General features: G+C 36.4%; 2 protein-coding genes across 3 annotated transcripts in view; one reads left to right on the plus strand and one right to left on the minus strand.

Moving 5' to 3' along the window:
• Positions 1-12069, minus strand: part of asmt (acetylserotonin O-methyltransferase) — a 20499-nt gene extending 8430 nt beyond the window's left edge. For both annotated transcript variants that reach the window (XR_014628894.1, XM_084420412.1), the window contains exons 1-5: positions 11756-12069; positions 9958-10129; positions 7530-7659; positions 5443-5511; positions 2517-2635 (exon numbers count right to left, since the gene is read on the minus strand). Coding sequence is in view for 1 of the 2 variants with exons in the window: in XM_084420412.1 (XP_084276538.1) it covers positions 2517-2635; positions 5443-5511; positions 7530-7659; positions 9958-10129; positions 11756-11833 (568 nt within the window). In the remaining variant the exon portion in view is untranslated. The remainder of the gene's footprint in view (positions 1-2516; positions 2636-5442; positions 5512-7529; positions 7660-9957; positions 10130-11755) is intronic.
• A 9568-nt stretch (positions 12070-21637) lies between these two features.
• On the plus strand, positions 21638-24328 carry LOC311298906 (uncharacterized protein; the record flags this gene model as incomplete). Its single annotated transcript, XM_084422230.1, has 6 exons — positions 21638-21644; positions 21816-21921; positions 22057-22139; positions 22826-23152; positions 23321-23602; positions 23687-24328. The coding sequence occupies 6 exons, from the start codon at positions 21638-21640 to the stop codon at positions 23836-23838; spliced, it is 957 nt and encodes a 318-aa protein (XP_084278356.1). The 3' UTR covers positions 23839-24328.
• Between the last annotated feature and the right edge of the window lie 2846 nt (positions 24329-27174).

Here is a 27174-nt window from a genome sequence, read left to right on the forward strand (position 1 = left end):
TATTACTAAAGTCATAATGATGACAAAAAGTGAAAACTTTGGCGTGATAAAACAAAATTATTACTTAAAAAGTCCAAATTGTAACCTAAAATGTCATATGATCAATTAAAAATAAATTGATTGTGACAAAAAGTCAAAATATAAACCGAAATTATGACATAAAAAGTCCAAATTATTTTTGACAACATAATGAAAATAAATCAACATAATGATGATTCAACATTTGATAATAGTAAGAAATGATCTCAGAATGATTTGTGAAGGATCATGTGACACTGAAGACTGGAGTAATGATGCTGAACATTCAGCTTTGATCACAGGAATAAATTACACTTTAATATATATTCACATAGAGAACAGATGATTTACATTAGAATAATATTTCACAATTTTTACTGTATTTTTGTTTAAATAAATGCAGCCTTGGTGAGCAGAAGAGACTAGTTTCTAAAATATTCACAAATCTCACCGACCTTTGTTTACACATTTACACATTACCTTTACACATTACACATTGTAATGTTTACACATTACCTTTGAACAGTAATGTGTATAATACAAATACAATATAGTACATCACTGTTATTTAAGCATATTGTGCCATTTTAGTCCATATTTGACACCAGTAATATGCAATATTTGATTTTAAGAACATTTTTGTTTAGCTTCTCAATAATGAGTGTGAAGTCAGAATCTGACATCAGCTCCACGGCTCCATCTTGTGGACTGTGTCTGCAAGTGCATGTAATAGTATGGCAAGCCGTTTTAACATTTAATCAATAAAACGTAATAGTATCTATTTTCATGCTACTAGTACTCATTCTTTAGGTAAATAGATACAAATAGACGAGAACAGATGCTAAGGGGCTGTTTACACTTCATGCGTTTTCGCGAAACGGATATAAATCCGATCTTCAGTTCCCGCGCTATATGCCGATTTAATGGAGATCACGCCATCGAAAGCAATGCATTATGAGCTGCATTTTATTGATCATCGGCTAATTTCCAAATCAAAGACCGCAATAGGAGAAAGCAGCAACAGCACTGGTAAGATCATTTAGTTTCTTGACTTTTAATGAAGATGATTGTGTGTTGAACGTCTGCGACTTACTTTCACTTTGATTTGCGATAGTTTGCACGTTGGCTTTATGAAAAGATGGTCATCTGAGGTCATGTGTTGCAGTAGCGCCGTCATATCGGGCTATAACATGACATATAGCCTATAACACGCTCTCACGCGCTTATTTTTTAGCATTGTTGGGAGGAGTGAAATTTGCATATGTGGTTTCAACAACCAGATGCATTTACACTTGTCCAGTTTCATCTGGAACGTGTCTCAGATCTCCTCCTGAAGTGGTTTGAGCGATCGGACTTAAATCCGTCTCGAATGCGTTTCGGAGGTCATTTACACCTGGTCTTTTCACGATCGGATAGCTATCAGTATCAGATCACAGAAAACGCATGAAGTGGCCAGGTGTAAACAGCCCCTAAATAGAGACTAGTACGTTTTAAGCATTTAATGTTAAACCGGCTTGCCATAGTGATACAGATCATAATGTGAGAAGCGTCTTATACCTCAGAGATCACAGATGCATCTGATCGGTGACAGATCGAATGTGGTGATGACATTAAAAAAAATTATTAATCAACCCAGTATGATGGGTTAAATAAATAACCCAATTTGATGGGTACATTTAAAACAACATGTGTTCTGTCCTACATTTACCCAGCCCTTGGGTTGTTTTTAACCCAGTGTTTTGTGTGTGTGTATTCTTTAGGTAAATAGATGAAAATAGAAGAGAACAGATCCTAAATAGATACTAATACGGTTTAAGGATTAAACGTTAAAGGCAATTCTAAAAAAAATATCTAAACACATTATAAATGTTAGAAATGTATTGCTAAAACACATCACAGAGACTGTGAACTGTGAAGTACTGAATTGTGGAGTTAGACCGTTAAACAGTTTTTCACCGTTGCTGTGTTCAGGATGTTTTGGGCGGGGCTAAACCGGTGGCTCCGATGACGCACTGGAGCCGCTGAGCTAGATAGTCATACAGGATAGTTTTATAAACTTTCATCGGAGACAACTGGGATTCACTGATAATCCGCTGTTACTGGTGAATGGGGCCGTGCCGACTATCTCCCGCCTCACCCTTCATCCTCCCGTCCCACCGACAACTGGTGCCATCATCGGCAGTGTGTGCCCGCGAGTCAGCTTTCCCGCGAGTGGGCGTGGTTTCAGCGCAGCCAGCAGACATGCCCCCAGTGGACACGCCCCCCAGCAGACACGCCCCCAGTGGACACGCCCCCAGCGTTTGAGAGATTTTTTCAAGATTTTGATAGCTTATTTTATTTACTTGGCTGCTTTTTTTATCATTCAAATTTGGCTGGGTGGCTAATAACAAATTTTTCTGTGTGACAAACTCAGAACACAAACTTAATTTTGACTTTACAGGGAGTTTAACCCAGCTTGCCATAGTGATACAGATCATCATGTGAGACGTGTCCTGTACCTCCGAGATCACAGATGCGTCTGAACGGTGACAGATCGAACGCGGTGATGACGTCACGACCGCAGATGTTCCAGATAGAGTTCATGAGCTGCATGAACTTCACCATCTCCTCCTCAGACCTGAAACACACACACACACACATCTGTACTGCAGAAAGAGCTGTAGAAATAAAGCTGACCTCAATCCATCCAACTGAGCTCAGATCGACTGAAAGGGTTTTGTAGATGCATGAAATATATAAACATATTTCAAACGAATTATATTTCAAACGAATATTTGAAACGCAACGTTTAGGGTTCACATAAACAGAGCTTTCATGTAGACATACGAACTTTATTATTTGGGAACCAGAAAACAAGATGCAGACGTATTGATTAATTTTATATACATATATACATATATATATATATATATATATATATATATATATATATATATATATATATATATATATATATATTTTTTTTTTTTTCAATAAAGTCAATAAAAGTGACAAAAGCACATAACAAAATTACTAAAAAATGAAACTGAAATTAATATAAAAAAAAAGAAAAAAGAAAAAAAGCTAAATCAAAATATCAATACAAACTCAACTTTCAAGCTATAACCACCAAACTCAGCTCAGACCCTCAGACTGTTCTGACTCGGGTTGCTGTATCTTTTCTATCTGATCCGACTTACGGTTTTCGTTAAACAGATGATCAAATCGACAAACGTCCCATAGACTTTCAATGAGGGGGTCAAGACTTTTGCACAATGAGACTTATTGTGTATTTAAGCTACCTATCACTAGCATAGCTTAACGACTATCCTAGGACAACATGTTAAAACATGCTAATAACATGTTAAATCATAGTAGCAACATGTAAAAACATGCTAATTCATGCTAGCAATGTGCTAATTATGCTAGCAGCAAGATATAAGTGTGCTAAATCATGATAGAAACATGCAAGCAAAATGCTAATTAATGCTAGCAACATCCTCGAAATGTGGTTCAATGCTAGAAATGTTAAATCATGTTAGCAACGTGCTAAATTATGCTAGCAACATTTAAAAAAATGCTAGCAATGAGCCAATTAAAGCTAGCAACGTGTTAAATCATATCAGAAACATGTTTAAGCATGTTGTTAACACTTTTGTTAAGAGGACTCATGTGCTCTTCAGTGATGTGCAGCCGCTCTCACAATAACCAAAATCACCTTTAACCCTCTGGTGCTCTTCGTGAGTCGGTCAAAAATTACAGATTTTTTTTTTGTCAATGAAATGAATGTAGGCTACTATATTTTAGTTTGATAGTGTGTTTTTATATCTAATATTTTGTATTTGTAGGTGATTTTTTTATACTAAATTATATTTACGCTGTGTTTATAATCCATTTAATCACTTTTTGAGCACTGACCTGAAAATTAAATTTCCAACTTAAGCTGTGGTAAATCTTGAATGCTTACGAATGCTTACGACAGAGATTCAGAGATTATTGCTGAAGTGAATAAAAAAATAAATAAAATTGACCTTAAAAAACGTCTATTGTTATGAAAAATGCACAAAAATACTATTTTCAATATTTATATGAAATATATATTTTCTAAATCACGTTTTACTCTAAAACTGCAAGAAAATCAAAGCCATAAATCTAAACAAGCTGTGATCCAAATTTGAGCTTGATATCTCAAAAAACGTGCTTTCAGTGAGAGTGTGTTCAGCTGCAGTACCAAACGCTTCCACTAGAGGACATTCGTCTCACATTCGTTTCCAATGCGCTCGTTTTTGACCGCGAGGAGCACAAGTGTGACTATTGTTTACAGGTCCATTTAACCTTTTCGAATCATGTCCATGATTTTTTTGTGTGTTCACATAGCAAGTGCCAAAACGTTTACCAAGTTTCGTACCATCCCGATGAAGTAAATAAAAAAAAAAAAAAAAAAAAAAAAACCTAACATTTTTCAGTCAAAAATGACAGAAGGACAGTGTGTGTAAACGAACGTCTCGTCCTGCAGCTCTGGCTTGGTTCTGGTGTCCGAGACCCACCGCCGCTTTGATGCCTTCCGCAACATTGAAATTCAAGGACCCAAATGTCAAGCTTTTCATCCGAGAGTCGCCGAGGGTTTGATTAGCTATGATTAGCCACAGCCTAACCTCGAGTGTTAGCCTTGACTTCACACACTCTGAAGTTCAGCAGGAGCCGCCAGCGCCCTCTGGAGAAGCTCTGAACTCAACAACCACTGTGTGTCTGTCCTGGAAACACAAACGTCTCTGAGGAGAACCAACGATCAGATGGTGTTTGTACAGTCAGCTCACCACTCGCTAAAATAAACTCCCTAGCAACCATCCAAAACATCATAGCAACACCTTAGTAACCGCATTGCAATCTATTAATATTATAACTACTTCCAATATTCTTATTCTTGACTCTAGTTCTGATTAAGCGAGTGTCTGATGGTGATTGTGCTGAACATGTAGGATGTGTGTGTGTGTGTGTGTGTGTGTGTGTGTGTGTGATTTGCAACAGATCTTGAGGATTGATCATGAGTTCAGTTCTGCTGATGATGCGTCACAGATACTCAGAGCTGCTGCATTATGGGATGCTTTGAGCTCTGATCAGAAGACTTCAACTGACAGAACTACACTGGGGGAATGACAACAAAGCCTACACACACACACACAGACACTCACTCACTCACACACACACACACACACACACACACACACACACACACACGCACACACACACACACACACGGCTCACAATCACAAACACTCACACACACTCAAACTCACAAACACACACGGCTCACACACACACGCGCATACACACACAAACACTCACACTCAAACACACACGGCTCTCACACACGCGCATACACACACAAACACTTACACTCAAACACACACGGCTCACACACACACACACACACACACACCTCACCTGTACAGGGCTTCAAACAGGTCTTTGGAGTTTGTCCCAAAAGCTTTCTCATACTGGTTCTTCCCGTCTCTGAGGAGGAAAAGTCACGACAAAGAAGAAGAAGAAGAAGAAGAAGAAGAAGAAGGTTTATCCAGGAGTTTATTTCTGTGTATTTCTCTCACTTTACTGACACTCACTCAACATTGACTTATTTAATGTTCTTGTTCTTACTATGAATGATTCAGTGACGTTATTCTACTTGAATAAGAGTTTGTCTTAAAATATATATTATTTTTTCTTAATGGAACAGTTTATTGAACCTTTAACAAAATATATAAAACATTTTTTTGTTGAGTATTATATGTGATACATCAAGCTTTTATGACTCATACAGTCTGATATAGTGAGAATATGCAGGAATACATTTTATTCAAAGGCCCAAACTGAGCAAAAATATGATTTTTTTTTTGCAGATGCTGATATTTATATGGACAAAAAGTAAGATGAAATTCTTATGCTTGTAATGTACTGTAAATCAATGAGATATCTATAAAAGTACAGCAGATACTTACATAAACTGCATATAAATATCAATATCTGCCGATTATATGTTTTAGTAAGATTATATTTAAATGCTCAGTTTTATGATCAAATCTCTGTAGTTTTAAAACATATAATGCAATAAAAAAAATTTTTTTATAATTGAGAGATAAATAAACCTTCCTCAAAGCCTGATGATCATATTTGATACTCGTGATTTTTCAAAAAAAAAAAAAAAGAAGATATTATCAATTAAGTCGAAGTTGCTTCAGTCCAGTTTAAATATTACTAACAATATCAAAGTTATTCTTATACAGATTTAACCCCTTAACTGTCACCCCCCTTTTTGAGAATGGACATTAAAATGCACTATTCAAGCTTAAATGGTTGTAATTCAAGAATGCTTTGGAGTATAGACCTAAGTTTGGTCTTGTTTTAAAGGGAAAAAATAGTGAAAGCGCTTCAAAAAATTAAAGTATGAAAAAGTTATGGAAGTTTAAATTTACATTAAATCAAATATAATTTATTTAATATTTTTTGTTATATAAAATATATATTTTACAAAATGTTTTTACTATACAATTACAATAAAATCAAAGCCATATATCTAACGAAGTTGTGTTCTAAATTTGAAGTTGATATCACAAAAATTGAAGTTCCCATGAGATTTTGTTTAGGCGTAATACCAGAAATAGCCACCGGGTGACATTGAATTACATTGAATTTAATTGTATGCATTCTGCCATAACAAATTAAGACATTTCTGTCCAAATATCACTTCTGTCACAAAATATGAAACCTTGAGACTCAGACCTTTCTGACAATATGTGTTTTGTCAAGATTAGAAAAGGTTTTGATCATAAATTATGAAACATGATGACACCAAAAAGGGGAGGAGCCTGATAAAATAATTTAGAGTACCGTTTCTATGGAAACGCAACGTCCAATTTCAAAACGATTTTCACGGAATGAATTCTGAGATCGTAAGCTTTCAAATGATACCTAATTAATGATAACTGCTAAAATATGTAATGTAATAAAAAAAAACCGATAAAAACGATAATATTATATTTTAGAGGATAATATATATACATATTATAATTTTTAGAGGATAATATTATTTTATAATTTTTTATTGACAAATACTAGATTATATGTTATATTATGAACTTTTAGCATGTAAACCAACCAACTAACGTCAACTTTTTGTAACAAAGTTCAAAACTGTAGATTTTTTTGAGGTGCACTCAAAATTCATCTATTTCTGTTCCTACATAATTTGTAACAAAAAACAGTGCTAAAATATCTGTTTAGGAGCCTTAGACCTTTCCAACGATATACAGTTTGTCATGATTAGGTTAGGATTTAATTGTAATATATTGAAGTAAACTTAAACGTCCCGCTACCGTGAAGCACGAGCTGAAGGAGGACATCTGTACAATTAAAGACTTTTACCTGATAAAACAGTGTGAACTATCAGTCAGACACAGGAGGACTGGAGAGATTGTGTTCTGATCATTTCATTGCTTTATGAATATGAATATGCACAGATATGAATGTTGTCTCACCGCACGGCGTCGGTCAGGTAATGCCAGCACAGGTAGATGGTTCTGGAGCTGTACTCTATCGAGTGATACAGAGACTTCGGGCTGGACTTGGTCAGAAACACGCGGGACATTTCTGTGTTACTGTAGAGAACTAGTAAAGATGTGGAAAAAAGACAATTACTCACAATGCATTACATTCAGCTGTAAAATATTAAAGCACTGAGGACTGAGGAGCAGCGCCTTATTCTGCAAGGGGGGTGAAAACTTATGAGCAGAACTGTAATTTACTGAAGATATAAAGTCTTATTTTCTGGGTTGTGAAACGATTAGTTGCATCCAAAATAAAAGTTTGTGTTTACATAATATGTGTGTATAATTATTTGTATATATAAATACAGACACATGCATGTACAAATTTAAGAAATATTTGCATGTATATACTGTATATATATTTATATCTAATTTATATATATAAACATACATATATATATATATATATATATATATATATATATATATATATATATATATATATCACATTATTCTAAATTATATACATGCATGTGTGTGTATTTATACACACACACACACACACACACACACACACACACACACACACACACACACACACACACACACACACACACACACACACACATATATATATATATATGTTAAAACTTTTATTTTGGATGCGATTAATCGTTTCACAGCCCTAGAAAGATTAGTGCAAGAACATAATTAAAAAAAAAATTCCCCTTATACAGTGCAAAAATGATGTTCTTCCTCAATATTTCTTTTTGTCCATATAAAATATAAACATAAGCATCTGCAAAAGATTGCATATTTTTGCCCCATTTGGGCCTTTGAATAAAATGTTGCTATTTTTTCCTCCATATTCTCACTATATCAGACTGTATGAGTCATAAAATCCTAATGTATCACATATAATAGCTACTCAACAAAAAGCACATGCAAACTTTTTTTTTAATATATATATATATTATATACATGGGGTGGTGTGGCGCAATGGATAAGACACATGCCTTTGGTGTGAGAGACCCGGGTTCGAATCCACTGTGAGACACCAATGTGTCCCTGAGCAAGACACTTAACCCCTAGTTGCTCCAGAGGCGTGCGACCTCTGACATATATAGCAATTGTAAGTCGCTTTGGATAAAAGCGTCAGATAAATGTAAAATATATATATATATATATATATATTTTTTTTTTTGTTAAAGGTTCAATGAACTGTTCAATTTGGAAGAAATGATTTTTTTCGGACTATTATTTCATATGTCAGGCTTTACAGGGTCACTGCTGTTCTCTGATTTCTGCTTCACCAATAATGTGGAGCGAAAGACGCCTGAAGCAGAGCCCGTCTACGGAGAGCCTGGCCACTCACTATTAAGTCCTATTGTACCGAATTGTGGTTGTAGTTCCACCAGAGCTCCACTGGGGGCGATCGCCCATGAGTGCAGAATGAATGGGAGTCTATGGGGCTAGACGGCTAAATTTGTCTCTTTCACCCGATTGCCGTTGAGAAATCTCAGATTTGATTGTAGGTTTTGCAAGTTCATCATGGGTTATAGGTCGAAAGTTGAATGAACGAGTACTTATGTCCTTTCGATTTCTTACAGGTTGAGTTGTTGTTGCCCATAACATGCTAGCATTCTGCTAATGAATGCTGATTGGTCAGTGAAGGACTGATTACGACCAGAGATACCGCTTGATGGCATCGTGTGTGTGTGTATTTTTGGTGTGGTCTTTTAAAACAACATAACAAAAACTCTTCTAGCACGTGTGTTTACCTGTGTCAGCTGTGTTGTGTGTTTACCTGTGTCAGGTGTGTGTGTTTCCCTGTGTCAGCTGTGTTGTCGATGCCTCGAGAGAAAAGAAAGTGCAGAGCGCGAAAGCACCAAAGTGACTGAAGGATTGCCGTAAAGCAGTATCTCTGGTCGTACGATGTGTATGACGTCATTGACATTTTAAAAGACTTTAAACGCCCAGCAATGTGTAATTTCTTTGCATCTCCTTTCGAATACAACATTCAAATTACTAGACAAGAAATGATATCCTGAGAAAAGTGGATTTTGAGGGGTATAGCGCCATAGACCTCCATTCATTCTGCACTCGTCCTGTGAGCACCCTCATGTGGAGCCAGAGTGGAACTGCACTCGTCCTGTGAGCGCCCTCATGTGGAGCCAGAGTGGAACTGCAACCAGTTCAGAAGCCGGAGGTTTACTGAGAGTGGAAGTTCTCCCCTTATTAGACATTCTCTGCCTGAAGTCAACATTTAATAAATTATGGTGAAAGTGTCAGTACATATTACATAAGTAATTAATTCTCCAATTTTCACATGATAATCAGCTTGAAGAGGTTTATTTTTTCCAGCGATGTTCCTGTGACTGCAGATTAAGCTGCTATAATACAGTTGTGTTTGCGGTACCTGGTCCGTCAGGGTGTGTGTGTGCGTTCAGAAGCTCCAGGCCGACACACGCGGACAGCAAGCGTTCAGTGCCGTCCTCACTGGTGCTCAGACACTCGGACAGCTGAGACGCAGACATCGCAGACTCGTTCAGAAGCTCAAACACTCCCAGCTCACAGGCAGAGAACAGGGTCTGAGACAACACACACACACACACACACACACACACACACACACACACACACACACACACCAGTCAACGCTGCAGGAAATCATGCTCTTCCTCAGGACAAAACACCTAAACATTCTTAAAGGTGCAGTGTGTGATGTTTAGCGGCATCTAGTGGTGATGTTGCGAATTGCACCCAACAGAAGTTACGGTGGCCGACAGTAAAATATGTGGTCGTCTGAGACAGCAGAGAGTAGCCAGTTCAGCAATGAGGTTTCTTTACAAAGATAAATTAAGAAATAAGTATTGTTCAGTAAAACGATACGTTATTGCAAATATTATTGTTACTTGGTCATCATTGTGTCAGTGTTTTATTCGCTGACTTTAGCTAGCTTCATTGCACGAAGAACAACATAGTGCCGAAACGCGTTTGTCTGTTTAGGGCTCCTGTAGAAACACGTCGATGTAAGCGGACCCGCGGTGTGTGTAGAGAGAAATGCCTCATTCTAAGCTAATAAAAACATAATGGTTCATTAAGTAAGGTCTTTATACACCACTGAAAACTTATGTATATAATATTGTATTTCTGTCAACAAATCCTCATAAATATTACACAATGCACTTTTAAATCAAGGAGAAGCAAAATGACTGAAGTCATGAAGTCTTGGTTTAAATGAGTTTATGCTTAAAACAAGAAACAATATCCAGTGAGGTCAGAAAAATAATCTTGTTTTCCTTTTGAATTAAGTTAATTTTTCAGATATTTGTTCTCAGTACTTCGTACTCTCTCATCTGAAACTGCTTTACATATCATATTCTAATTGTATAATACAGTATTTGACATCCTGTAGTCTGACGTGTTTTATGTGCTCATATTTATTTGATTTAAATTCACGTCAGCGTTTTTTTAAATACTAGAAAAGACAAAAAGTGGTAATAAATAGTGACCGCTTATCTAAAACATAAGCGCTTTTATTTGTAGAGTTTAATCTAAAATCTTGATGTTGAAAGAAGTTATATGTTTTTATGTTTTTGAAAGGCTGCATTTATTGTATCAAAAATACAGTAAAAATTGTGAAATATTATTATAATGTAAATCAGCTGTTTTCTATGTGAATATACAGTAAAGTGTAATTTATTTCTGTGAACAAAGCTGAATTTTCAGCATCATTACTCCAGTCTTCAGTGTCACATGATCCTTCACAAATCACTCTAATATGAGGATTTGATGCTCGAGAAACATTTATGATTATTATCAGTGTGATAGATTTAATTTTTCCCGGATTCTTTGATAAATAGAAAACAACATTCAGCAAAATCATCATATCAGACTGATTTCTGAAGGATCATGTGACACTGAAGACTGGAGTAATGATGCTGAAAATTCAGCTTTGTTCACAGAAATAAATTACACTTTACTGTATATTGACATAGAAAACGGCTGATTTACACTGGAATAATATTTCACTGTTTGTACAGTATTTTTGATCCAATAACTACAGCCTTAGTGAGCAGAACACACTTCTTTCAAAAATCTGAATTTTTCCAAACTTTTGACCGGTAGTAGATCAACTCATGGCTGTAAATGTAAGACATGTTACGATCTCAATGAAAGTTGCTTCTGACAGAAATGTTCACATCGGCCTTTACCTTCGACACCAGGAATCCCTCCATGTAATCCAGGATCTTCCTCGGATACAGCTCCTGGTCAGTAGTGGCCATGTTCATCAGCGTCTGCTCCGTTCTGTGTGAGAAACACTGAGCGCACGGCTTTACGCAGAGACCTAATCAGATTACACGGATTATACACGTCCAGATTGAATGGACACAGAGAAGGGCTTTTAATTCAGACCTCAACATTTATTACTCTGAAAGCAATTAAAGCTGCTTACTCGTTAAACAACAGGATCATCCAGAACCAGAAGAAACACCATATAACAGTCATCATGAAGACTGAAGTTTGTTCTAACACAATAACACTGCAAAAAAATACGTTCTTCCTCAGTGTTTCTGTCTTGTTTTCCAGCACAAATATCTAAACATTCTTAAATCAAGACACATTTACTGGAGAAGCAAAATGACTGAAGATATTAAGCCTTGTTTTCTGAAAAATTAATCAAAATGAAGAGAGTTTATGCTTGAAAATCTGCCAGTGGGGTCAGAAAAATACACTTGATTCAAATAGAAAACAAGATCATTTTTCTGACCCCACTGGCAGATATTTGTTCATGTTTTAAACACAAACTCGCTTAATTTTAATGAACTTTTCAGAGAATAAGGCTGTAAAAGTATCTTGATTTGAGATTGTTTAGATATTTGTACTGGAAAACAAGACGAACATCATTTTTTGCTGTAGAAAAATTCTTTTTTGTAACACATTAAGTAGCTCTCTAGAATATTGTTCTCCCCCCCTTCAGAGGACAACTTTATTTTATCTGTATTTTTTTGTAAGGCAATATATATTTTTAAGTACATACACAATACATTACAGGTCAAAAGTTTGGAAACATTACTATTTTTAATGTTTTTGAAAGAAGTTTCTTCTGCTCATCAAGCCTGCATTTATTTGATCAAAAATACTGATTTTTTAAAAAAAATATTGTGATATATTATTACAATTTAAAATAATTGGTTTTCAATTTATTATACTTTAAATTATAATTTATTTCTGTGATGCAAAGCTGAATTTTCAGGATCATTACTCCAGTCTATCACATGATCCTTTAGAAATCACTCTAATATGATGATTCATTATCAAAGTTGGAAACAGTTCTGCTGCTTAATATTTTTTCATAACCTGTGATACTTTTTTAGGATACTTTGATGAATAAAAAAATAAAAAAAGAAGCAATTTTTAAAAAAAAAAAATAGAAATCTTCTGTAACAGCGATATACTCTACTGGTCAGTAATTTGGGGTCAGTAATTTTTTTTCTTTCTTTTTTTGAAATAAATCAATACTTTTATTCAGCAAGGATGTGTTAAATTGATCAAAAGTGATAGTAAAGAAGATTTATATTATTAGAAAATATTTTTTTATTTTGAATAAATGCAGTTCTTTTTAACTTTTTATTCATCAAATATATTAGGCAGCAGAACTGCTTCCAACACTCATAATAAATCAGAATATCAGAATGATTTCTAAAGGATCATGTGACACTGAAGACTGGAGTAATGATGCTGAAAATTCAGCTTTGCATCACAGGAATAAATTATTTTTTAAAGTATATTCAAATAGAAAACTATTATTTTAAGTTGTAATAATATTTCACAATATTACTGTTTTTTTTTCCCTGTATTTTTGATCAAATAAACGCAGCTTTGATAAGCATTAGAGTCTTCTTTCAAAAATATAAAAAAATCGTAATGTTTCCAAACTTTTGACCTGTACTGTATGTTACATTCAAATTACATTTATATTCAGTGCATTTAACTGTTGTCCTACCATAACCTTTCCCCATGTTTTAGTAAGACCCTGGATCCTTATAAGGGCATGGGGGATTAAAGCACCACATACAGTGTGAAACACATAACACCTAAAACACAACAAGGTGACAGACAGACAACAGAAGGAAATGAGACGGGACAATATCAGGGCCGGAAAAAACAGTACAGTTGACAGACGTTGGGAGGTATTATTAGTGATTGGGTAGATTGATTAGTGATTTACATTAGGTGGTCACAATTACGTTGTTAATAGGGGTTGGAAAACATGTTATGCATAGTTAGTGTATGCCTATTTTTTATGTGTAAAGTGGTAGCTGCACGGGCTAAAAAAAAAGAAAAGAAAAAAAAAAGCCCTATGTAAATAACGTAAAAGAGATAGGAAGAGTGTGGCATTACAAAGCGTAGAAGACAGGTGTATATCTGGTCATGTACTTGGTTTGTAGTTAGGCTTTTGTTAAATTTAGAAATGTCAGAAAAGGAGACCAGGTGTCTTCAAAGGCTGACATTTTCTTTCCTCTGTTTTTACATAGAAATATATTCTTAAATTAAATTAGTCCAATTATTAATATTGCAAAATTTCTTAGATTTCCAATTTTGGAGCACTACTTTCTTAGCAAGAACTAGAGAGATGAGCAACGGATTCCTGAATTTTTGCGGGATGTGGATTTCAGAGGTGTCACCAGGGATTCTGTAGCTCAGGATGGTGGACAGTGTCTCAGTGACCGCAATCCAGAAAGAGTAAACTGGTTGACAGAGCCACATGGCATGTAAATAGTCATCTGTACCACCTAAAGATCCCAGAAAAGTTAGTAAAGACATCATTAAAATAGTCCAAGTGACTACAGTGGCTCAACCTGAAGTTTATCAAGCGACGAGAATACTTTTTGTGCTCAAACCCCCCCAAAAATAACGACTTTATAAAAAATAACGAATACAAAAAGTATTCTTGTCGCTTGATAAACTTCAGGTTGAGCCACTGTAGTCATTTGGACTATTTTAACGATGTCTTTACTAACTTTTCTGGGCCGGCTGATATCGATTACAGAGAAGCCTATGGAGGAGTGAGACAGCTCTCAGATTTCATCAAAAATATCTTAATTTGTGTCTGAAGATGAACGAAAGTCTTACGGGTTGGAACAACATGAGGGAGAGTAATTACTGACAGAACTTTCATTTTTGGGTGAACTAACCCTTTCATATGGACGCTTCACCCCAGCATTTGCGTGTGCCCATTGTGGTGTTGTCTTCACATGTAGAATGGCATTCGCCTCACAGAACTGTTGTGAAAGTGAACAGACATGAACTGATCTGATGGTGAGGCTGGAAACGTCCTCCAAGCTGTCAGGGACTTCGTCAGCTGTAGTGGATTTGAGTATCACATGCAAGGACTAATGCGGTGTTGGAACAATGTAGAGCGTGACAGCGGTGTCGTAATCCGTGGCTTTTGAATATTAATCATATGAAGATATCAGAGAACACTTTTATACACACAGTTATAGCAGGCGATCTGTTCCTGCTCCATAAAGCCATAAAGAGTAACTCTGAAAACAGTCCGAGAGGAGAAACTATTGAGACATTTGATAAGAAATGAACAACAAACGTCCTGAAGACAGTTAGAGGAGAGACAGTCATGACAAGATCAAACCGTTGCTTTACGACACTTTTAACATGTCAGTTCATTTCTGTGGGAAATTATGTCGTTGATCTAGAGGAAGTTGAGGCGCACTGGAGAAAATGACCACCTTCAGAGTTTGAAATAATGAGCTAAATAAAGTTTGCAATTTAAGTACAATCAACTTATGGTAATTCAACTTAAATTACATTAAACTGACTTAAAAATGAGTTGAAAATTGCTTAACTTATTTTGATGAGTTAAAGCAATGTAAAAACATGTTGTCAACTTGTCAAGTTGATCATAGCCTATTATTACAGTGTGGTCGCATGCATCATCACTTATAGATGTGCAGTTATTTTAGATACAGGTGGAGTTTCACTTCATTTACTCCAGAGCAGTGTAACGAGGCGTCACTCGAATTGGAATCCATCAGCAAGCTATTATTATTATCATGGTCAAACAGGCAATGGTCAGATTCCAGCAAACACAGCAACGCAGGACAGACACAGTCGTGGTCGAAAAGCAGGCAGGAGATCAGGGCAGGCGGAGAACAATCACAGATAAGTTACAAAGCAGATAGTCCAAAAGGCAGGCGGCAGAGAATCATACACAGGGAACAGACTGGGTCACAACAGGAAGGCAATACAGAAATAAACGCTCAAAACCGTAGTAATACAAGACTTCACAAGGAAGAATGGTGGAGAGACAGTTTATATACAGTAGGTCCAAGAATGAGCTACAGCTGAGCAACGTAGTCAGTGCCAGGTACAGGGCTGATGGGAAATGTAGTGTGTGAGTGAAAAGTCAATATTCGGGTGAGGGAGCCCTCTGATGGTCAAAGGAGGGAATCGCGGAGTTCATCTCTGTGACAAGCAGCTTCACATCAGATCATCTGTTATTTTATCACTGAAGCAGTTTTAAGAGTTTGTCTTTTCATATTTGTGGACTGAAAGCGCTGAAGATGTTTCGCACTGTTTTCTTCTGTCTGTGTTTGAATAGTGGTTGAATATATTAATCATATTTTCATATCAGAGAACTCTTCGATCTCCATAAAGCCATTAGAGAAACTCTGAAATCAGTCTGAGAGGAGAAACAATCGAGACATTTGATAAGAATTGAACAAGAAACTATGTTCTGAAGACAGTTAGAGGAGAGACGGTCATGACAAGATCAAACTGTTGCTTTACAACACTTTTAACACGTCATGGGTCAGTTCATTTCTGTAGAAAATGATGTCATTGATCTAGAGGAAGTTGAGGTGTACTGGAGCTCAAAGTGACCAAGTTTAGAGCTTGAATTAATGAGCTGATAAAGAGGTAGATGTTCACATGCATCAACACTTAAGGATGTGGTTATTTTAGATGTTGGTGGAGTTTCACTTCATGTTACTAGAGCAGCTTCACATCAGCTCATCTGTCATTTTATCACTGAACCAGTATTGAAGAGTTTGTCTTTTCATATTTGTGGACTGAAAGCGCTGAAGATGTTTCGCACTGTTTTCTTCTGTCTGTGTTTCTGGCGTCTGGATGGTGAGTTTTAAATATGACTTTGGTTGTTTCTCTTCTGGTACCATGTAATAAATGACTGGTTAAATTAGCCAGAGAGGATTAACATTACAATCCACTACAGACACAGAGAAGAACCACAGCGTATACAGGTATATCCATATATAATTTTTATTTTATTTTTACTTACAGTCGGTAGAGTTGAAGGCGTCAGCATTTCATTGAATCAAACTTCTGCAGTTCTTTCCACTCATTTTCCACTCAAAGCAAGTTTTATCAAGTGGTATTAACAGCGTATTCGCGATCAACGAGCTCCGTACCTGTCAGGTCCAACAGTGGTTTTAGTTTGGTTTTGTCCAGAAAACACTCATCAGAGTCCAGGGCTGCGAGAGCTTGCATGAGTTTATTGTTAGTCTCCAAACCGTTCAGCCATTTCTCCACTCACAGCATCAACTGTGCTGAAATAAAGATGATGAAGCTCATCACTGTATTCATGTTGTGTTCATAATGCTACAAGTTCTCACTCATTGTGCGTTGTCTTTTGTTTGCTTTTGATTTCGGTTCGGACCAGATCACAGATAATTCTCCAAAGCTCACTGACCTCTTCCTCGGATAGATTATTTTTAATGCAATCAGCTGCGCAATTTAAATTACAAACTTAATGGCTGCGGGTAAATCAGTGTTTTCTGCTTGAAGAATTTTGTTTGCTGGGTCAAGAAGTTTCAGTATCTTATGTACCATAACAGCAATGAAGCTGAAGTTAGGTTCTGTCACTGATCGCACCGGTCCTGTAGCCTTAACTCGAATGCCTATGGGACAGATCATTAATTCATTACTTCATTACGATCATTACTTATGCCCACCAACAGTGAACACATTTCTCCCAGATATGTAAGAATAACACAAACTGTGTCTAGATGGCCGCTGATCCAAGAGATGTTTTAGGTTCTTGACCTTGTAATGAAATACTATCTGATTGTTAAAGTTTGTACTGTGTGCCCTCATACTGCTCATGTCACATGTATGTGACCTGCTGCTATCCATAAATGGATTTATATTAATAAAAGAGGTTTCGGTCCAACAGAATATAGAGTGATGTCTGTGTGTTCTTCCTCCGTATAGTTTACTAAATACTAAATAGTTAAATAAAAATATAATTCATGAAAATGGCTGCATCAACACTGATGAACTTGTAAAGTTGATCACAAACAAAATTGAAAAAGAATTTCACTCTCGGTCAATAATGCATGAACAACCACTATATAACAATGCGGTTGAAACATAGGAGGAAGCAGAATCCACGTGCAGCAGTAGTCTTTTATTGAATAAACTCAAAACTTGACAAATTCAGACTCAGACTAGGGAACAGGGGCCCGTTCTTCGTACATCGCTAACTCACTTAGCTGGATTTGATTGTTGGCGATTTGGCATGATCTTGGATTGTTTGGTTCTTCGACGCTCATCCTGGACTTGCTGTCATAGCAACAGGTGTGCAAGCTTAAACCTGCTCGGGAGCTTATTTCATGTAAACAGGATTAGATCCCGGCTTTATAAGCGGAGCTGATATGGGAAGTCCAGCGCAACGCGATAGTGCCCTTTCTGAGATATATATTTTTTCTCATGACTCGTGAGATTGTCGTTTACATTATTAATTTGTTGGAAACGCACATTTATTTTCGACTTGTCGGAGTCGGGCTTTAACAGCACAAACTGTTTGCATTGCCCTAAGATTATTTGCGAGTGGCTCTTTCCTTTACACTATTGGAGATGCGGAGAACTTGATGGAAAGTGCTGTCTGTCGTGTCATTCGGAGTTTACCTGGCGCTTTTAGGTTTAAAAAACAGTTTTAGGTTTTTTTGTGGCATTTCCAAGCCACTTAAGACCCAATGTTGTAAAGCAGTTTTTTTTTTAGGCTATCATAACTTTTTATGAAGATCATGCAATCATGACCATGGTCCATGCCGATTACAGTATATGTCACTCAGGCTTCACTAGCGTGATTGGTACCATAGACTATAGGCTTGACCATAGACTGCCATCAAGGCCTCAATGAAGGGGATTATGTGAACAGAAAGGGGGTTCACAATGTAAATGTGCAGCCCAGTTACTATTGTGATTCTTAATATTCCAGATTAGTAATATTATATCAAATAAAAAAAAAGGCAGTTGACTAAAATCTTCCATATCACAAATGTGAAAGCAAAATAGCCAGGATCTGTGCATGACGTAAGAATTTTCAGAGATTCACGTTTATGCACATTATTTGAAAGTGGTAAGAAAAGTTCCACAATTAAATATCAACTTATTACACTTATGCTGATCCTAACAGAACTGCATTTTTTCATAGGTGATTATGACATGTTCCTGCCTGCAGACAGGTGTTTTATGACCCCATTCCCTGACCCAAACCAGTTACAAATGCAGCTCTAGCCAGGACAAGGGCACACAATGAAATGAACTTTGGCTAACTAAAGGGAAGATTTCAGTGTCTGAAAAGTCTGAGGGTTGCACACCTGACAGGGCCTGTGACATTGTTGCATGTGCCATATTACACAACACTGCCAAAAAAAAAAAAAAAAACTTTTCATTAAATGTTTAATAAAAGACAAATATGCTTAGTTCCTTGAGTTTTATTTCAATTGTTCTTTGTAAAGAAAAGCCAGTGGTCAAGTGCCTGCAACAAGAGATATTAGACACATATGCCTCATGCAACAAATAAAAAGGAAAAGTTGGCTATCCACTGTAAACAATTTCTAACCCTCCCAAATCAAAAATTTCAAGTGACCGATAACATCAAAATTTTTCAATTGGCCCAAGTGAAATTCTTGTTGCAATAATCTGTTAACATTGGCTCAATGAGAAATAATACGTCAGACTAATTGAAAAATGTAGATGTTATCGGTCACTTGAAATTTTTGACTTGGGGATGTAATTTTTTTTTTTACAGTGTACACTGCCCACCTGTAGGCAGGGCCGGATTAACCATTAGGGCAACTGGGCACTTGCCCAGGGGCCCATGAGATCTAGGGGGCCCTGACAAGTAGAAAATTCACAGAAATGTAATAAAGTTATCAAATTCTTTTCAGTCTTCACTGCATAAACTGCATCTACGCGGGTTCACGCAGACTTTCCTCCCTCCCCGCTGAACGCCAGCAATTACTAATTCGTGAAATGCACTCCCGCTGGTTGAGCGCGGTAAAGTTCGTTTCAGGCTCGATATTAGCCGGACATTTGTTCTATAGGGTCGGTAGTCTAACAAAGATATCAATAGCAAGATTAGTTTTAACATTATGTGACCATTGTATATCGACATGATGAAATATTCGTTCAAAATCATTCATGCATTAATGCTGCATAATTATACCTGAGAATGCTTTGACGCGTTTCCACAGCGCACGATGCTTAAGGGAACGTCTGCAAATTCCACCAACTGCGTTAAACGTAGTCTATAATTTGTATTATTTAAAATTACTTTTAACATTTAAAAACAGACGTTTTCAAATCCCAAAGCTTGCAGAAGGTTCCTAATGACAATACTGACTTAGGCTACAGCTTTCCTGGTAGCCTTGAGTAAATTAACATGTCTAAGAAAATGGTTCATAAAACGTATAAATATCAGTTGAGCCTATGTTTATTTTCGTCACTGACACAGACGAAAATGAAAAGACTACCAGTCAAAGTTCAGCTTTAGGAGAGGTAGAAATAGGACAGGATAAGAATACTGAGAGAATAAGAAATATGAAGATGAGGAGAGAGCAGGTAGCCTATTGACAAATAATCTAATGACAAGTTAGGCTAGGCTAGTTCCTCCATATGACAGTTATCTGAGAGGCTTTATTCACTGTCCAGTGCAATGGAAACAAATGGACATTACAAAGTCTTATACTTTCTTTCCTTTGGAAAGTTAGAAAATGTCCACTTACTGCACATATTTCAGCCTGGGAACAGACACAAGTGTTGGTGTATTATGTAAAAGTGCACAAAAGAGGAAAACACAATGTCATTACAATGACCTACACTTGGGAAAAATGCGATCAATAACTCATGGCAAAATATTTTTACATTAACATAAGTTTATCAGTTTTCACTTTCACAAGTCAAAGCAATTCATCATTACTCAAGATTTAACATTTGAAATGACTATACGGCCTTAATTTAATGCAGCAAAAAATTATTTTACAGTGTAGGCTACTAAGATCTTTTCTTTTTTTTTCTCGTCCTTTTTCTTGGTTGCTTTTATAATCAGACAACCATTTATTTAACAGTACCTTTTATAAAAGAGACTATAATATAACAAAAAATTACCATTATGTAGAATATTTTTGTACTTCACTTTTATTTGTTCCCATGTTCTAGTGTGGTGACTCTGACATTACAATGAACAAAGTAACTATGCAATTTTTAAAATACAGAAATATAGGCTAATAAGTGATAAAAACATCTAACATGGCCACTTCTAATGGATTTAAATTGTCTGCTACTCTTTGCCAGCCCGCTCTCCTGGCTTTTGCAGACTTTGAGGTGTTCCCTGGCGTTTTGATTAAACATTAAAATTCAGAATAAACTTTGACTATTAGTTCTTGCTCTGCTGAGTGAATAACTGAGTCATAACTGACTGAAACTAGACACAAGGCTTAAATACACAGGAAAACAAGCTAAACAAGATAACAAGGGGGCGTGGCTAATTAGAAACACCTGGGAAGACTAAACAAGAAAAACTACAAAGGACTACAAAACATGGCACAGGACAGGAATTATGACACATAGATGTAGATTATGATTAAAACAGTGCATCATACAAATGACTGATTTAACCCCCTATCTACAATATGAATGTTCATTCAGATCAGTCAATGAATTGCACTCTACAAGTTCTCCAGCGCTGTTTGGCCGTTGCTAATAAATTTGTCCCAAGCGCTCCAAAACCGGCAACCAGCATAATGACATAATGAGTCAACGAATAATCCATGGAAAGTTTGTATATAATCCACAGGTTTAAACAGTTCCAGGCCAGGAAAATCCAAACAAAATAATAATCCAATGGCGTTTCCCACACACATTTAAATTTAAAAGTATTTCAGTGAAGCTTCAAACCAACATCAAGTGATTTTAAAGCTTTAATCTGTGAAAAACTCTGTTCTTCAGGTGTGTTTGGTGATGAAGATGAATTGAAGCTTATGATGAAGGGAGAATCATTCACTCTAAACTCACATCTTACTGAAATAAAGGATGATGATGTGATTCAGTGGAGGTTTGGAGATGAAGACACTTTAATAGCTGAAATCAATAAACGGGCCGACAGAATCGCTGTATATGATGATGTTCTTGATGGGAGATTCAGAGACAGACTGAAGCTGAACATACGATCTGCATCTCTGACCATCAGAAACATCACAACTGAACATGCTGGATATTATTCTGTACAGATCAACGGTGTGAGAAAGAGAAAGATCAATATTGGTTACTATGGTGAGGCTAAACATTTGTTTCACCTTTATTTAATGACAACATTTTAATTAATTCATACACCATTTTGTTTCTTTTTGTTTGTTTTATTATATTGTTTATTTCAAGCTGACATTTTAAACTATAGTAAAACATTATTAAGTGATTTCACAGTATTAATCTGACAAACCCTGTTTGTGTGTGTTCTGTGTGTGTGTGTGTGTGTGTGTGTGTGTGTGTGTGTTTTTGGTATCAGTGTCAGTGAAGGAGGGAGAATCATTTACTCTAAACTCTGATCTTACTGAAATAAAGGGTGATAGTTGGATTCAGTGGAAGTTTGAAAACTCTTTAATAACTCAAGTCAATAAACAGACCGACAGAATCGCTGTATATGATTATGTTCTTGATGGGAGATTCAGAGACAGACTGAAGCTGAACAATCAAACTGGATCTCTGACCATCACAAACATCAGACCTGAACATGCTGGAGTTTATGAACGAAGGCTGCCGAGATCGATCAGTTATGTCTTTCTTGCAGTCTTTGGTAGGTTAAATATATGTTTTACCATTTTATATTTTAATCAAACGAAACAATATTTAATCCAAACACCATTTTGCTTCATTTCTGTTTTAAGTTTTATGTTATTGTTCATTTGAAATGTAAATATCAATATCTCAGATACAAACTCTGTTTCTGTTTGTTGATACAGTTGAAATATCAGTGAAGGAGGGAGAATCACTCACTGTAAACTCTGATCTCACTGAAATGAAAGGTTATGATTGGATTCGGTGGATGTTTGGAAATGAAAACACTTTAATAGCTGAAATTAATGTAAAGGACGACAGAATCACTGTATATGATGATTATCTTGGGAGATTCAGAGACAGACTGAAGCTGAACAATCAAACTGGATCTCTGACCATCACAAACATCACAACTGAACATGCTGGAGATTATAAACGACTGACCAAAAATATGAGAGGGTTTGGGCTTTCAGAAAGTTTCTCATTAAAAGCTTTCAGAGTTTCTGTCTCTGGTGAGTCGAGATCATTTCTCATGTCCTTCAAATATTCTTGTTTTTAACGAGTTATTTACATATTTATTAATTGTTGAATCATTTTACAGTTTGAGATAATAGATCATAAACACTGATTGAACCAAAAGAAGATTGTTGATTAGATTTGTTTTCTGTCATGTTTTCCAGCTCGTCTGCCTGTTCCTGTCATCAGCAGAGACTGTTCTTCATCTTCATCTTCATCATGTTCATTGGTGTGTTCAGCTGTGAATGTGGGTCATGTGACTCTCTCCTGGTACAAAGGAAACAGTTTATTGTCCAGCATCAGTGTGTCTGATCTCAGCATGAGTCTCTCTCTCCCTCTGGAAGTGGAATATCAGGATAAAAACTCCTACATCTGTGTGCTGAACAATCCCATCAGCAACCAGACTCAACATCTCAACATCACTCAACTCTGTCACACATGTTCAGGTACGGCTGATATTAGTTGATGTCAGCGCTGATATTAGCGTTTATGAACTGATCTGATCTCAGTTTGATGCTTTTATTCCTCAGACTCTGTCCACTGTTATGGTCCTACTGAAGCTGTGATCCGATTGGTCCTCTCTGCTCTGGTGGGCGTGGCTACTGTCATTATTCTGGTTTATGACATCAGATCCAGAAGAGCTGAACGAGATCAAGCACATATTCACACATCAGAAACCTAATGGTGTCATTTCTCACAAACTGATTTTTTTATCTATAGCTTGTGAGATTTACTTATTTGTGGCTTTATATGGTAAACTTTTTCAGGAAGTATTGAAATCTAAAGCAGAACGCTGAAATTTAAAGGTTCTTCAAGTGTGTTTTTTTGTTCTTCTAATCTTTTTGTCATAATAAATACTGATGATTGTTTAGCTTGTTTAGATTATAAACGACTGACCAAAAATATGAGAGAGTTTGGGCTTTCAGAAAGTTTCTCATTAAAAGCTTTCAGAGTTTCTGTCTCTGGTGAGTAGAGATCATTTCCCATGTCCTTCCAATATTCTTGTTTTTAACCAGTTATTTACATATTTATTAATTGTTGAATCATTTTATAGTTTGATATAATAGATCATATAAACACTGACTCAACCAAAAATAAGATTGATTAGATTTGTTTGTATTTATCTTTTCTCTCTCTGTTTTCCAGCTTGTCTGCCTGTTCCTGATATTAGCGTTTATGAACTGATCAGGGGCCGTATTCACAAAGCATTTTATCTTACCACTAGGAGTACTCCTAAATCGCACTAAAAGATTTTAGCTAGGAGTTTTCTCTTAAAAGTTATTCACAATGCCTTTCAGACCTACTCTTAGTAAAGAAAAATGACAACTCCTAAACTAAGAGTGAGTCTTCGTTGCTATGGATGACGTCATTACTCATGCACGAGCTTGACTGAAGTGACCACCTTGATTGGCTGATGATTGTAACGCGGGAATGATTCCAAACTCCTCCCCTACGATGATGATTGACAGGTGACAGGTCTGAGAATGCGTGCGCTACACAAGTAGTGCGAAGGACGGAAGATGATGAATAACTGAATAAATAGCCTAAATGAATAAAGAGTAAGGCAAAACAAATAGCCTAGTAGCCTAATGAAACATATGGATTGATGCAATATCTTTGCAACATTATTGAATTAATCTGTCACTATATGCCTCTGCCTACAGTACGTTTGCAAAGAGAAGAACATTTTAATTTGATTCACAATGAAAAGTTACAATTAGTTTACATGCAATGAGTAGCCTAGTTTTGGTTGTTGTTGGTGGCGTTATTGCATCCCTAGTTATGCCTACAATGCTAAATTGTTCCCTCGCGATTGGAAGCTCCTGTAGCCGCCGCATACGCATTTCAAAACATCGCAACGTGAAATGCCACAAAAAGCGGTTTGTGAATAGGTCTTAGTGAGTTAGGAGTCCTCTCGACTTCTTTTAAGCTGTCCCAGGCTTAGGTGCTACTTTTAGGGCTAAAATGCTTCGTGAATTACTCTTAGTCAAAAAAATTAGGAGTACTAAAGTTACGAGTGACACGCCCATTATTTTTAGGAGTTGCTCCTAAATTCGCCAGTTAGGAGCTACTTTTAGCCTTAAAATTCTTTGTGAATACGGCCCCTGATCTCAGTTTGATGCTTTTATTCCTCAGACTCTGTCCACTGTTGTGGTCCTACTGAAGCTGTGATCCGATTGGTCCTCTCTGCTCTGGTGGGCGTGGCTACTGTCATTGTTCTGGTTTATGACATCAGATCCAGAAGAGCTGAATGAGATCAAGCACATATACACACATCAGAAACCTAATGGTGTCATTTCTCATATTACTATTTTGTGCCATTTATTAATCTTCATTTATTTGTAATGGCTTTATATGCTGGCATTTACTGTACAGTGGGTACGGAAAGTATTCAGACCCCCTTACATTTTTTCACTCTTTGTTATATTGCAGCCATTTGCTAAAATCATTTAAGTTCATTTTTATCCTCATTATTGTACACACAGCACCCCATATTGACAGAAAAACACAGAATCCGGCCACAAGCTAGAAAGCTAGCATCCGGCCTAGAGTTCATGGAGGGGAAGAAGAATGCTCAGGAAAGCACCTCTGAAACTCCAGAATCTGATTCTGATGAGCAGGAGTAAATTGGACTGGGAGTGGGGAGGATGGGTGGAGGAATGTTTGTTTTTTGTTTAATCTGCCCTACTCATTTAATGAAATGGGTATCAGTTCATGGTTTGTGTGTGTATAAGAGAGAAAGAGAAAATGTCAGTATTTCCTTGAGACTTGAGACCCTATGAAATAAACGACTTATTGTAGATCTTGTAGTATTAATTTTCACATGCAGTTACACATTGTCGGTTAAAAACAAGAAAGTGGCTGGTAAAAACGTTGAGTGGCTGGTAGATTTTGAAATCCACAGTGGCAGGTGGACAAAAAAGTTAATTTCCATCCCTGTTTCTGCCCTTTACAAAATAAAAAACTGCTTTCCTTTTAACAATGTCCTTTAAGCCCCTAACATTCAGAGAACCAAAACTATTTTGTCCTTAATCATTAACGCCAAAACAGAAAAAAGACAGAAAAATAGAACTAGTATTAAATAAAAACACAAACTGAACCATCACTTGTAAACTCACACTCAGTCTCTAATAACAGAGACATGTAAGCAATAGATAGACAGGAAAGCAAGTATAACATACAGTTATATATAAAATTTAGCCATTACCCACAAATTTGTTAATTTTTACTTTAAGTACGATTGTTTTAAACGTGTAAAACTGCGCAGCATTAACCCAACAAATCATTTGACAAATAGTCACATATCAGTAACAGGCTAATATAGCATCACATTTCACATTCCTTGCAGCTAATTCATTACGATGACATAAAATAATGTTGATAAAATACAGGTGATACAAAAACTAATTCATTACCTCATCTGTGAACATGATTCATGAATTCCATACATCTCTGGATGATGAAAACAACATTATTCTCCCATCTTTCCACTCTCCTTCAGCATCATCAAGCTTCACCTTTGTTACTGTTTTGAAAATGGCGGCTAAAACGTACATATTGTGCCTTTAACTTCAAATGTCATGTAATCTCAATTTAAATAATTGTATTAGTGGAAATTTAGCTAGCTATATAACTAACTAACTTCATGGTATATCCCTTGCTGAATGACTACACCAATCATTTACTACATCTGAGGCCTGTTTCATAAAATACGCTATAAAAGTGGGGATTAAACTCCAACACCTGACTTGAATGAACAAATTGGGGCTGAAGCGGTTTCATAAAAGGTAATTGAAGTTCGCAATCCCACTAATTTGCTCCAGGTTTATCTAGTCTGGATAATTGCGTGTTCACGCTTTTCTTAAGCAGTCCTAGAGGTCGATCATGGATCAAATCGATCCACCACAGCACACACAAACATCCAATATTTTGTGCTGTTTTATGCGTTTGAGACATGGTGTTTTCCTCAATGCAAAACTTACATTTCACAGGTATATTCTCCACTCCATCTGTAAAC

The sequence above is a fragment of the Rutilus rutilus genome (genome assembly GCF_951802725.1).
Source record: "Rutilus rutilus genome assembly, chromosome: 10".
NCBI lineage: Eukaryota > Metazoa > Chordata > Actinopteri > Cypriniformes > Leuciscidae > Rutilus > Rutilus rutilus.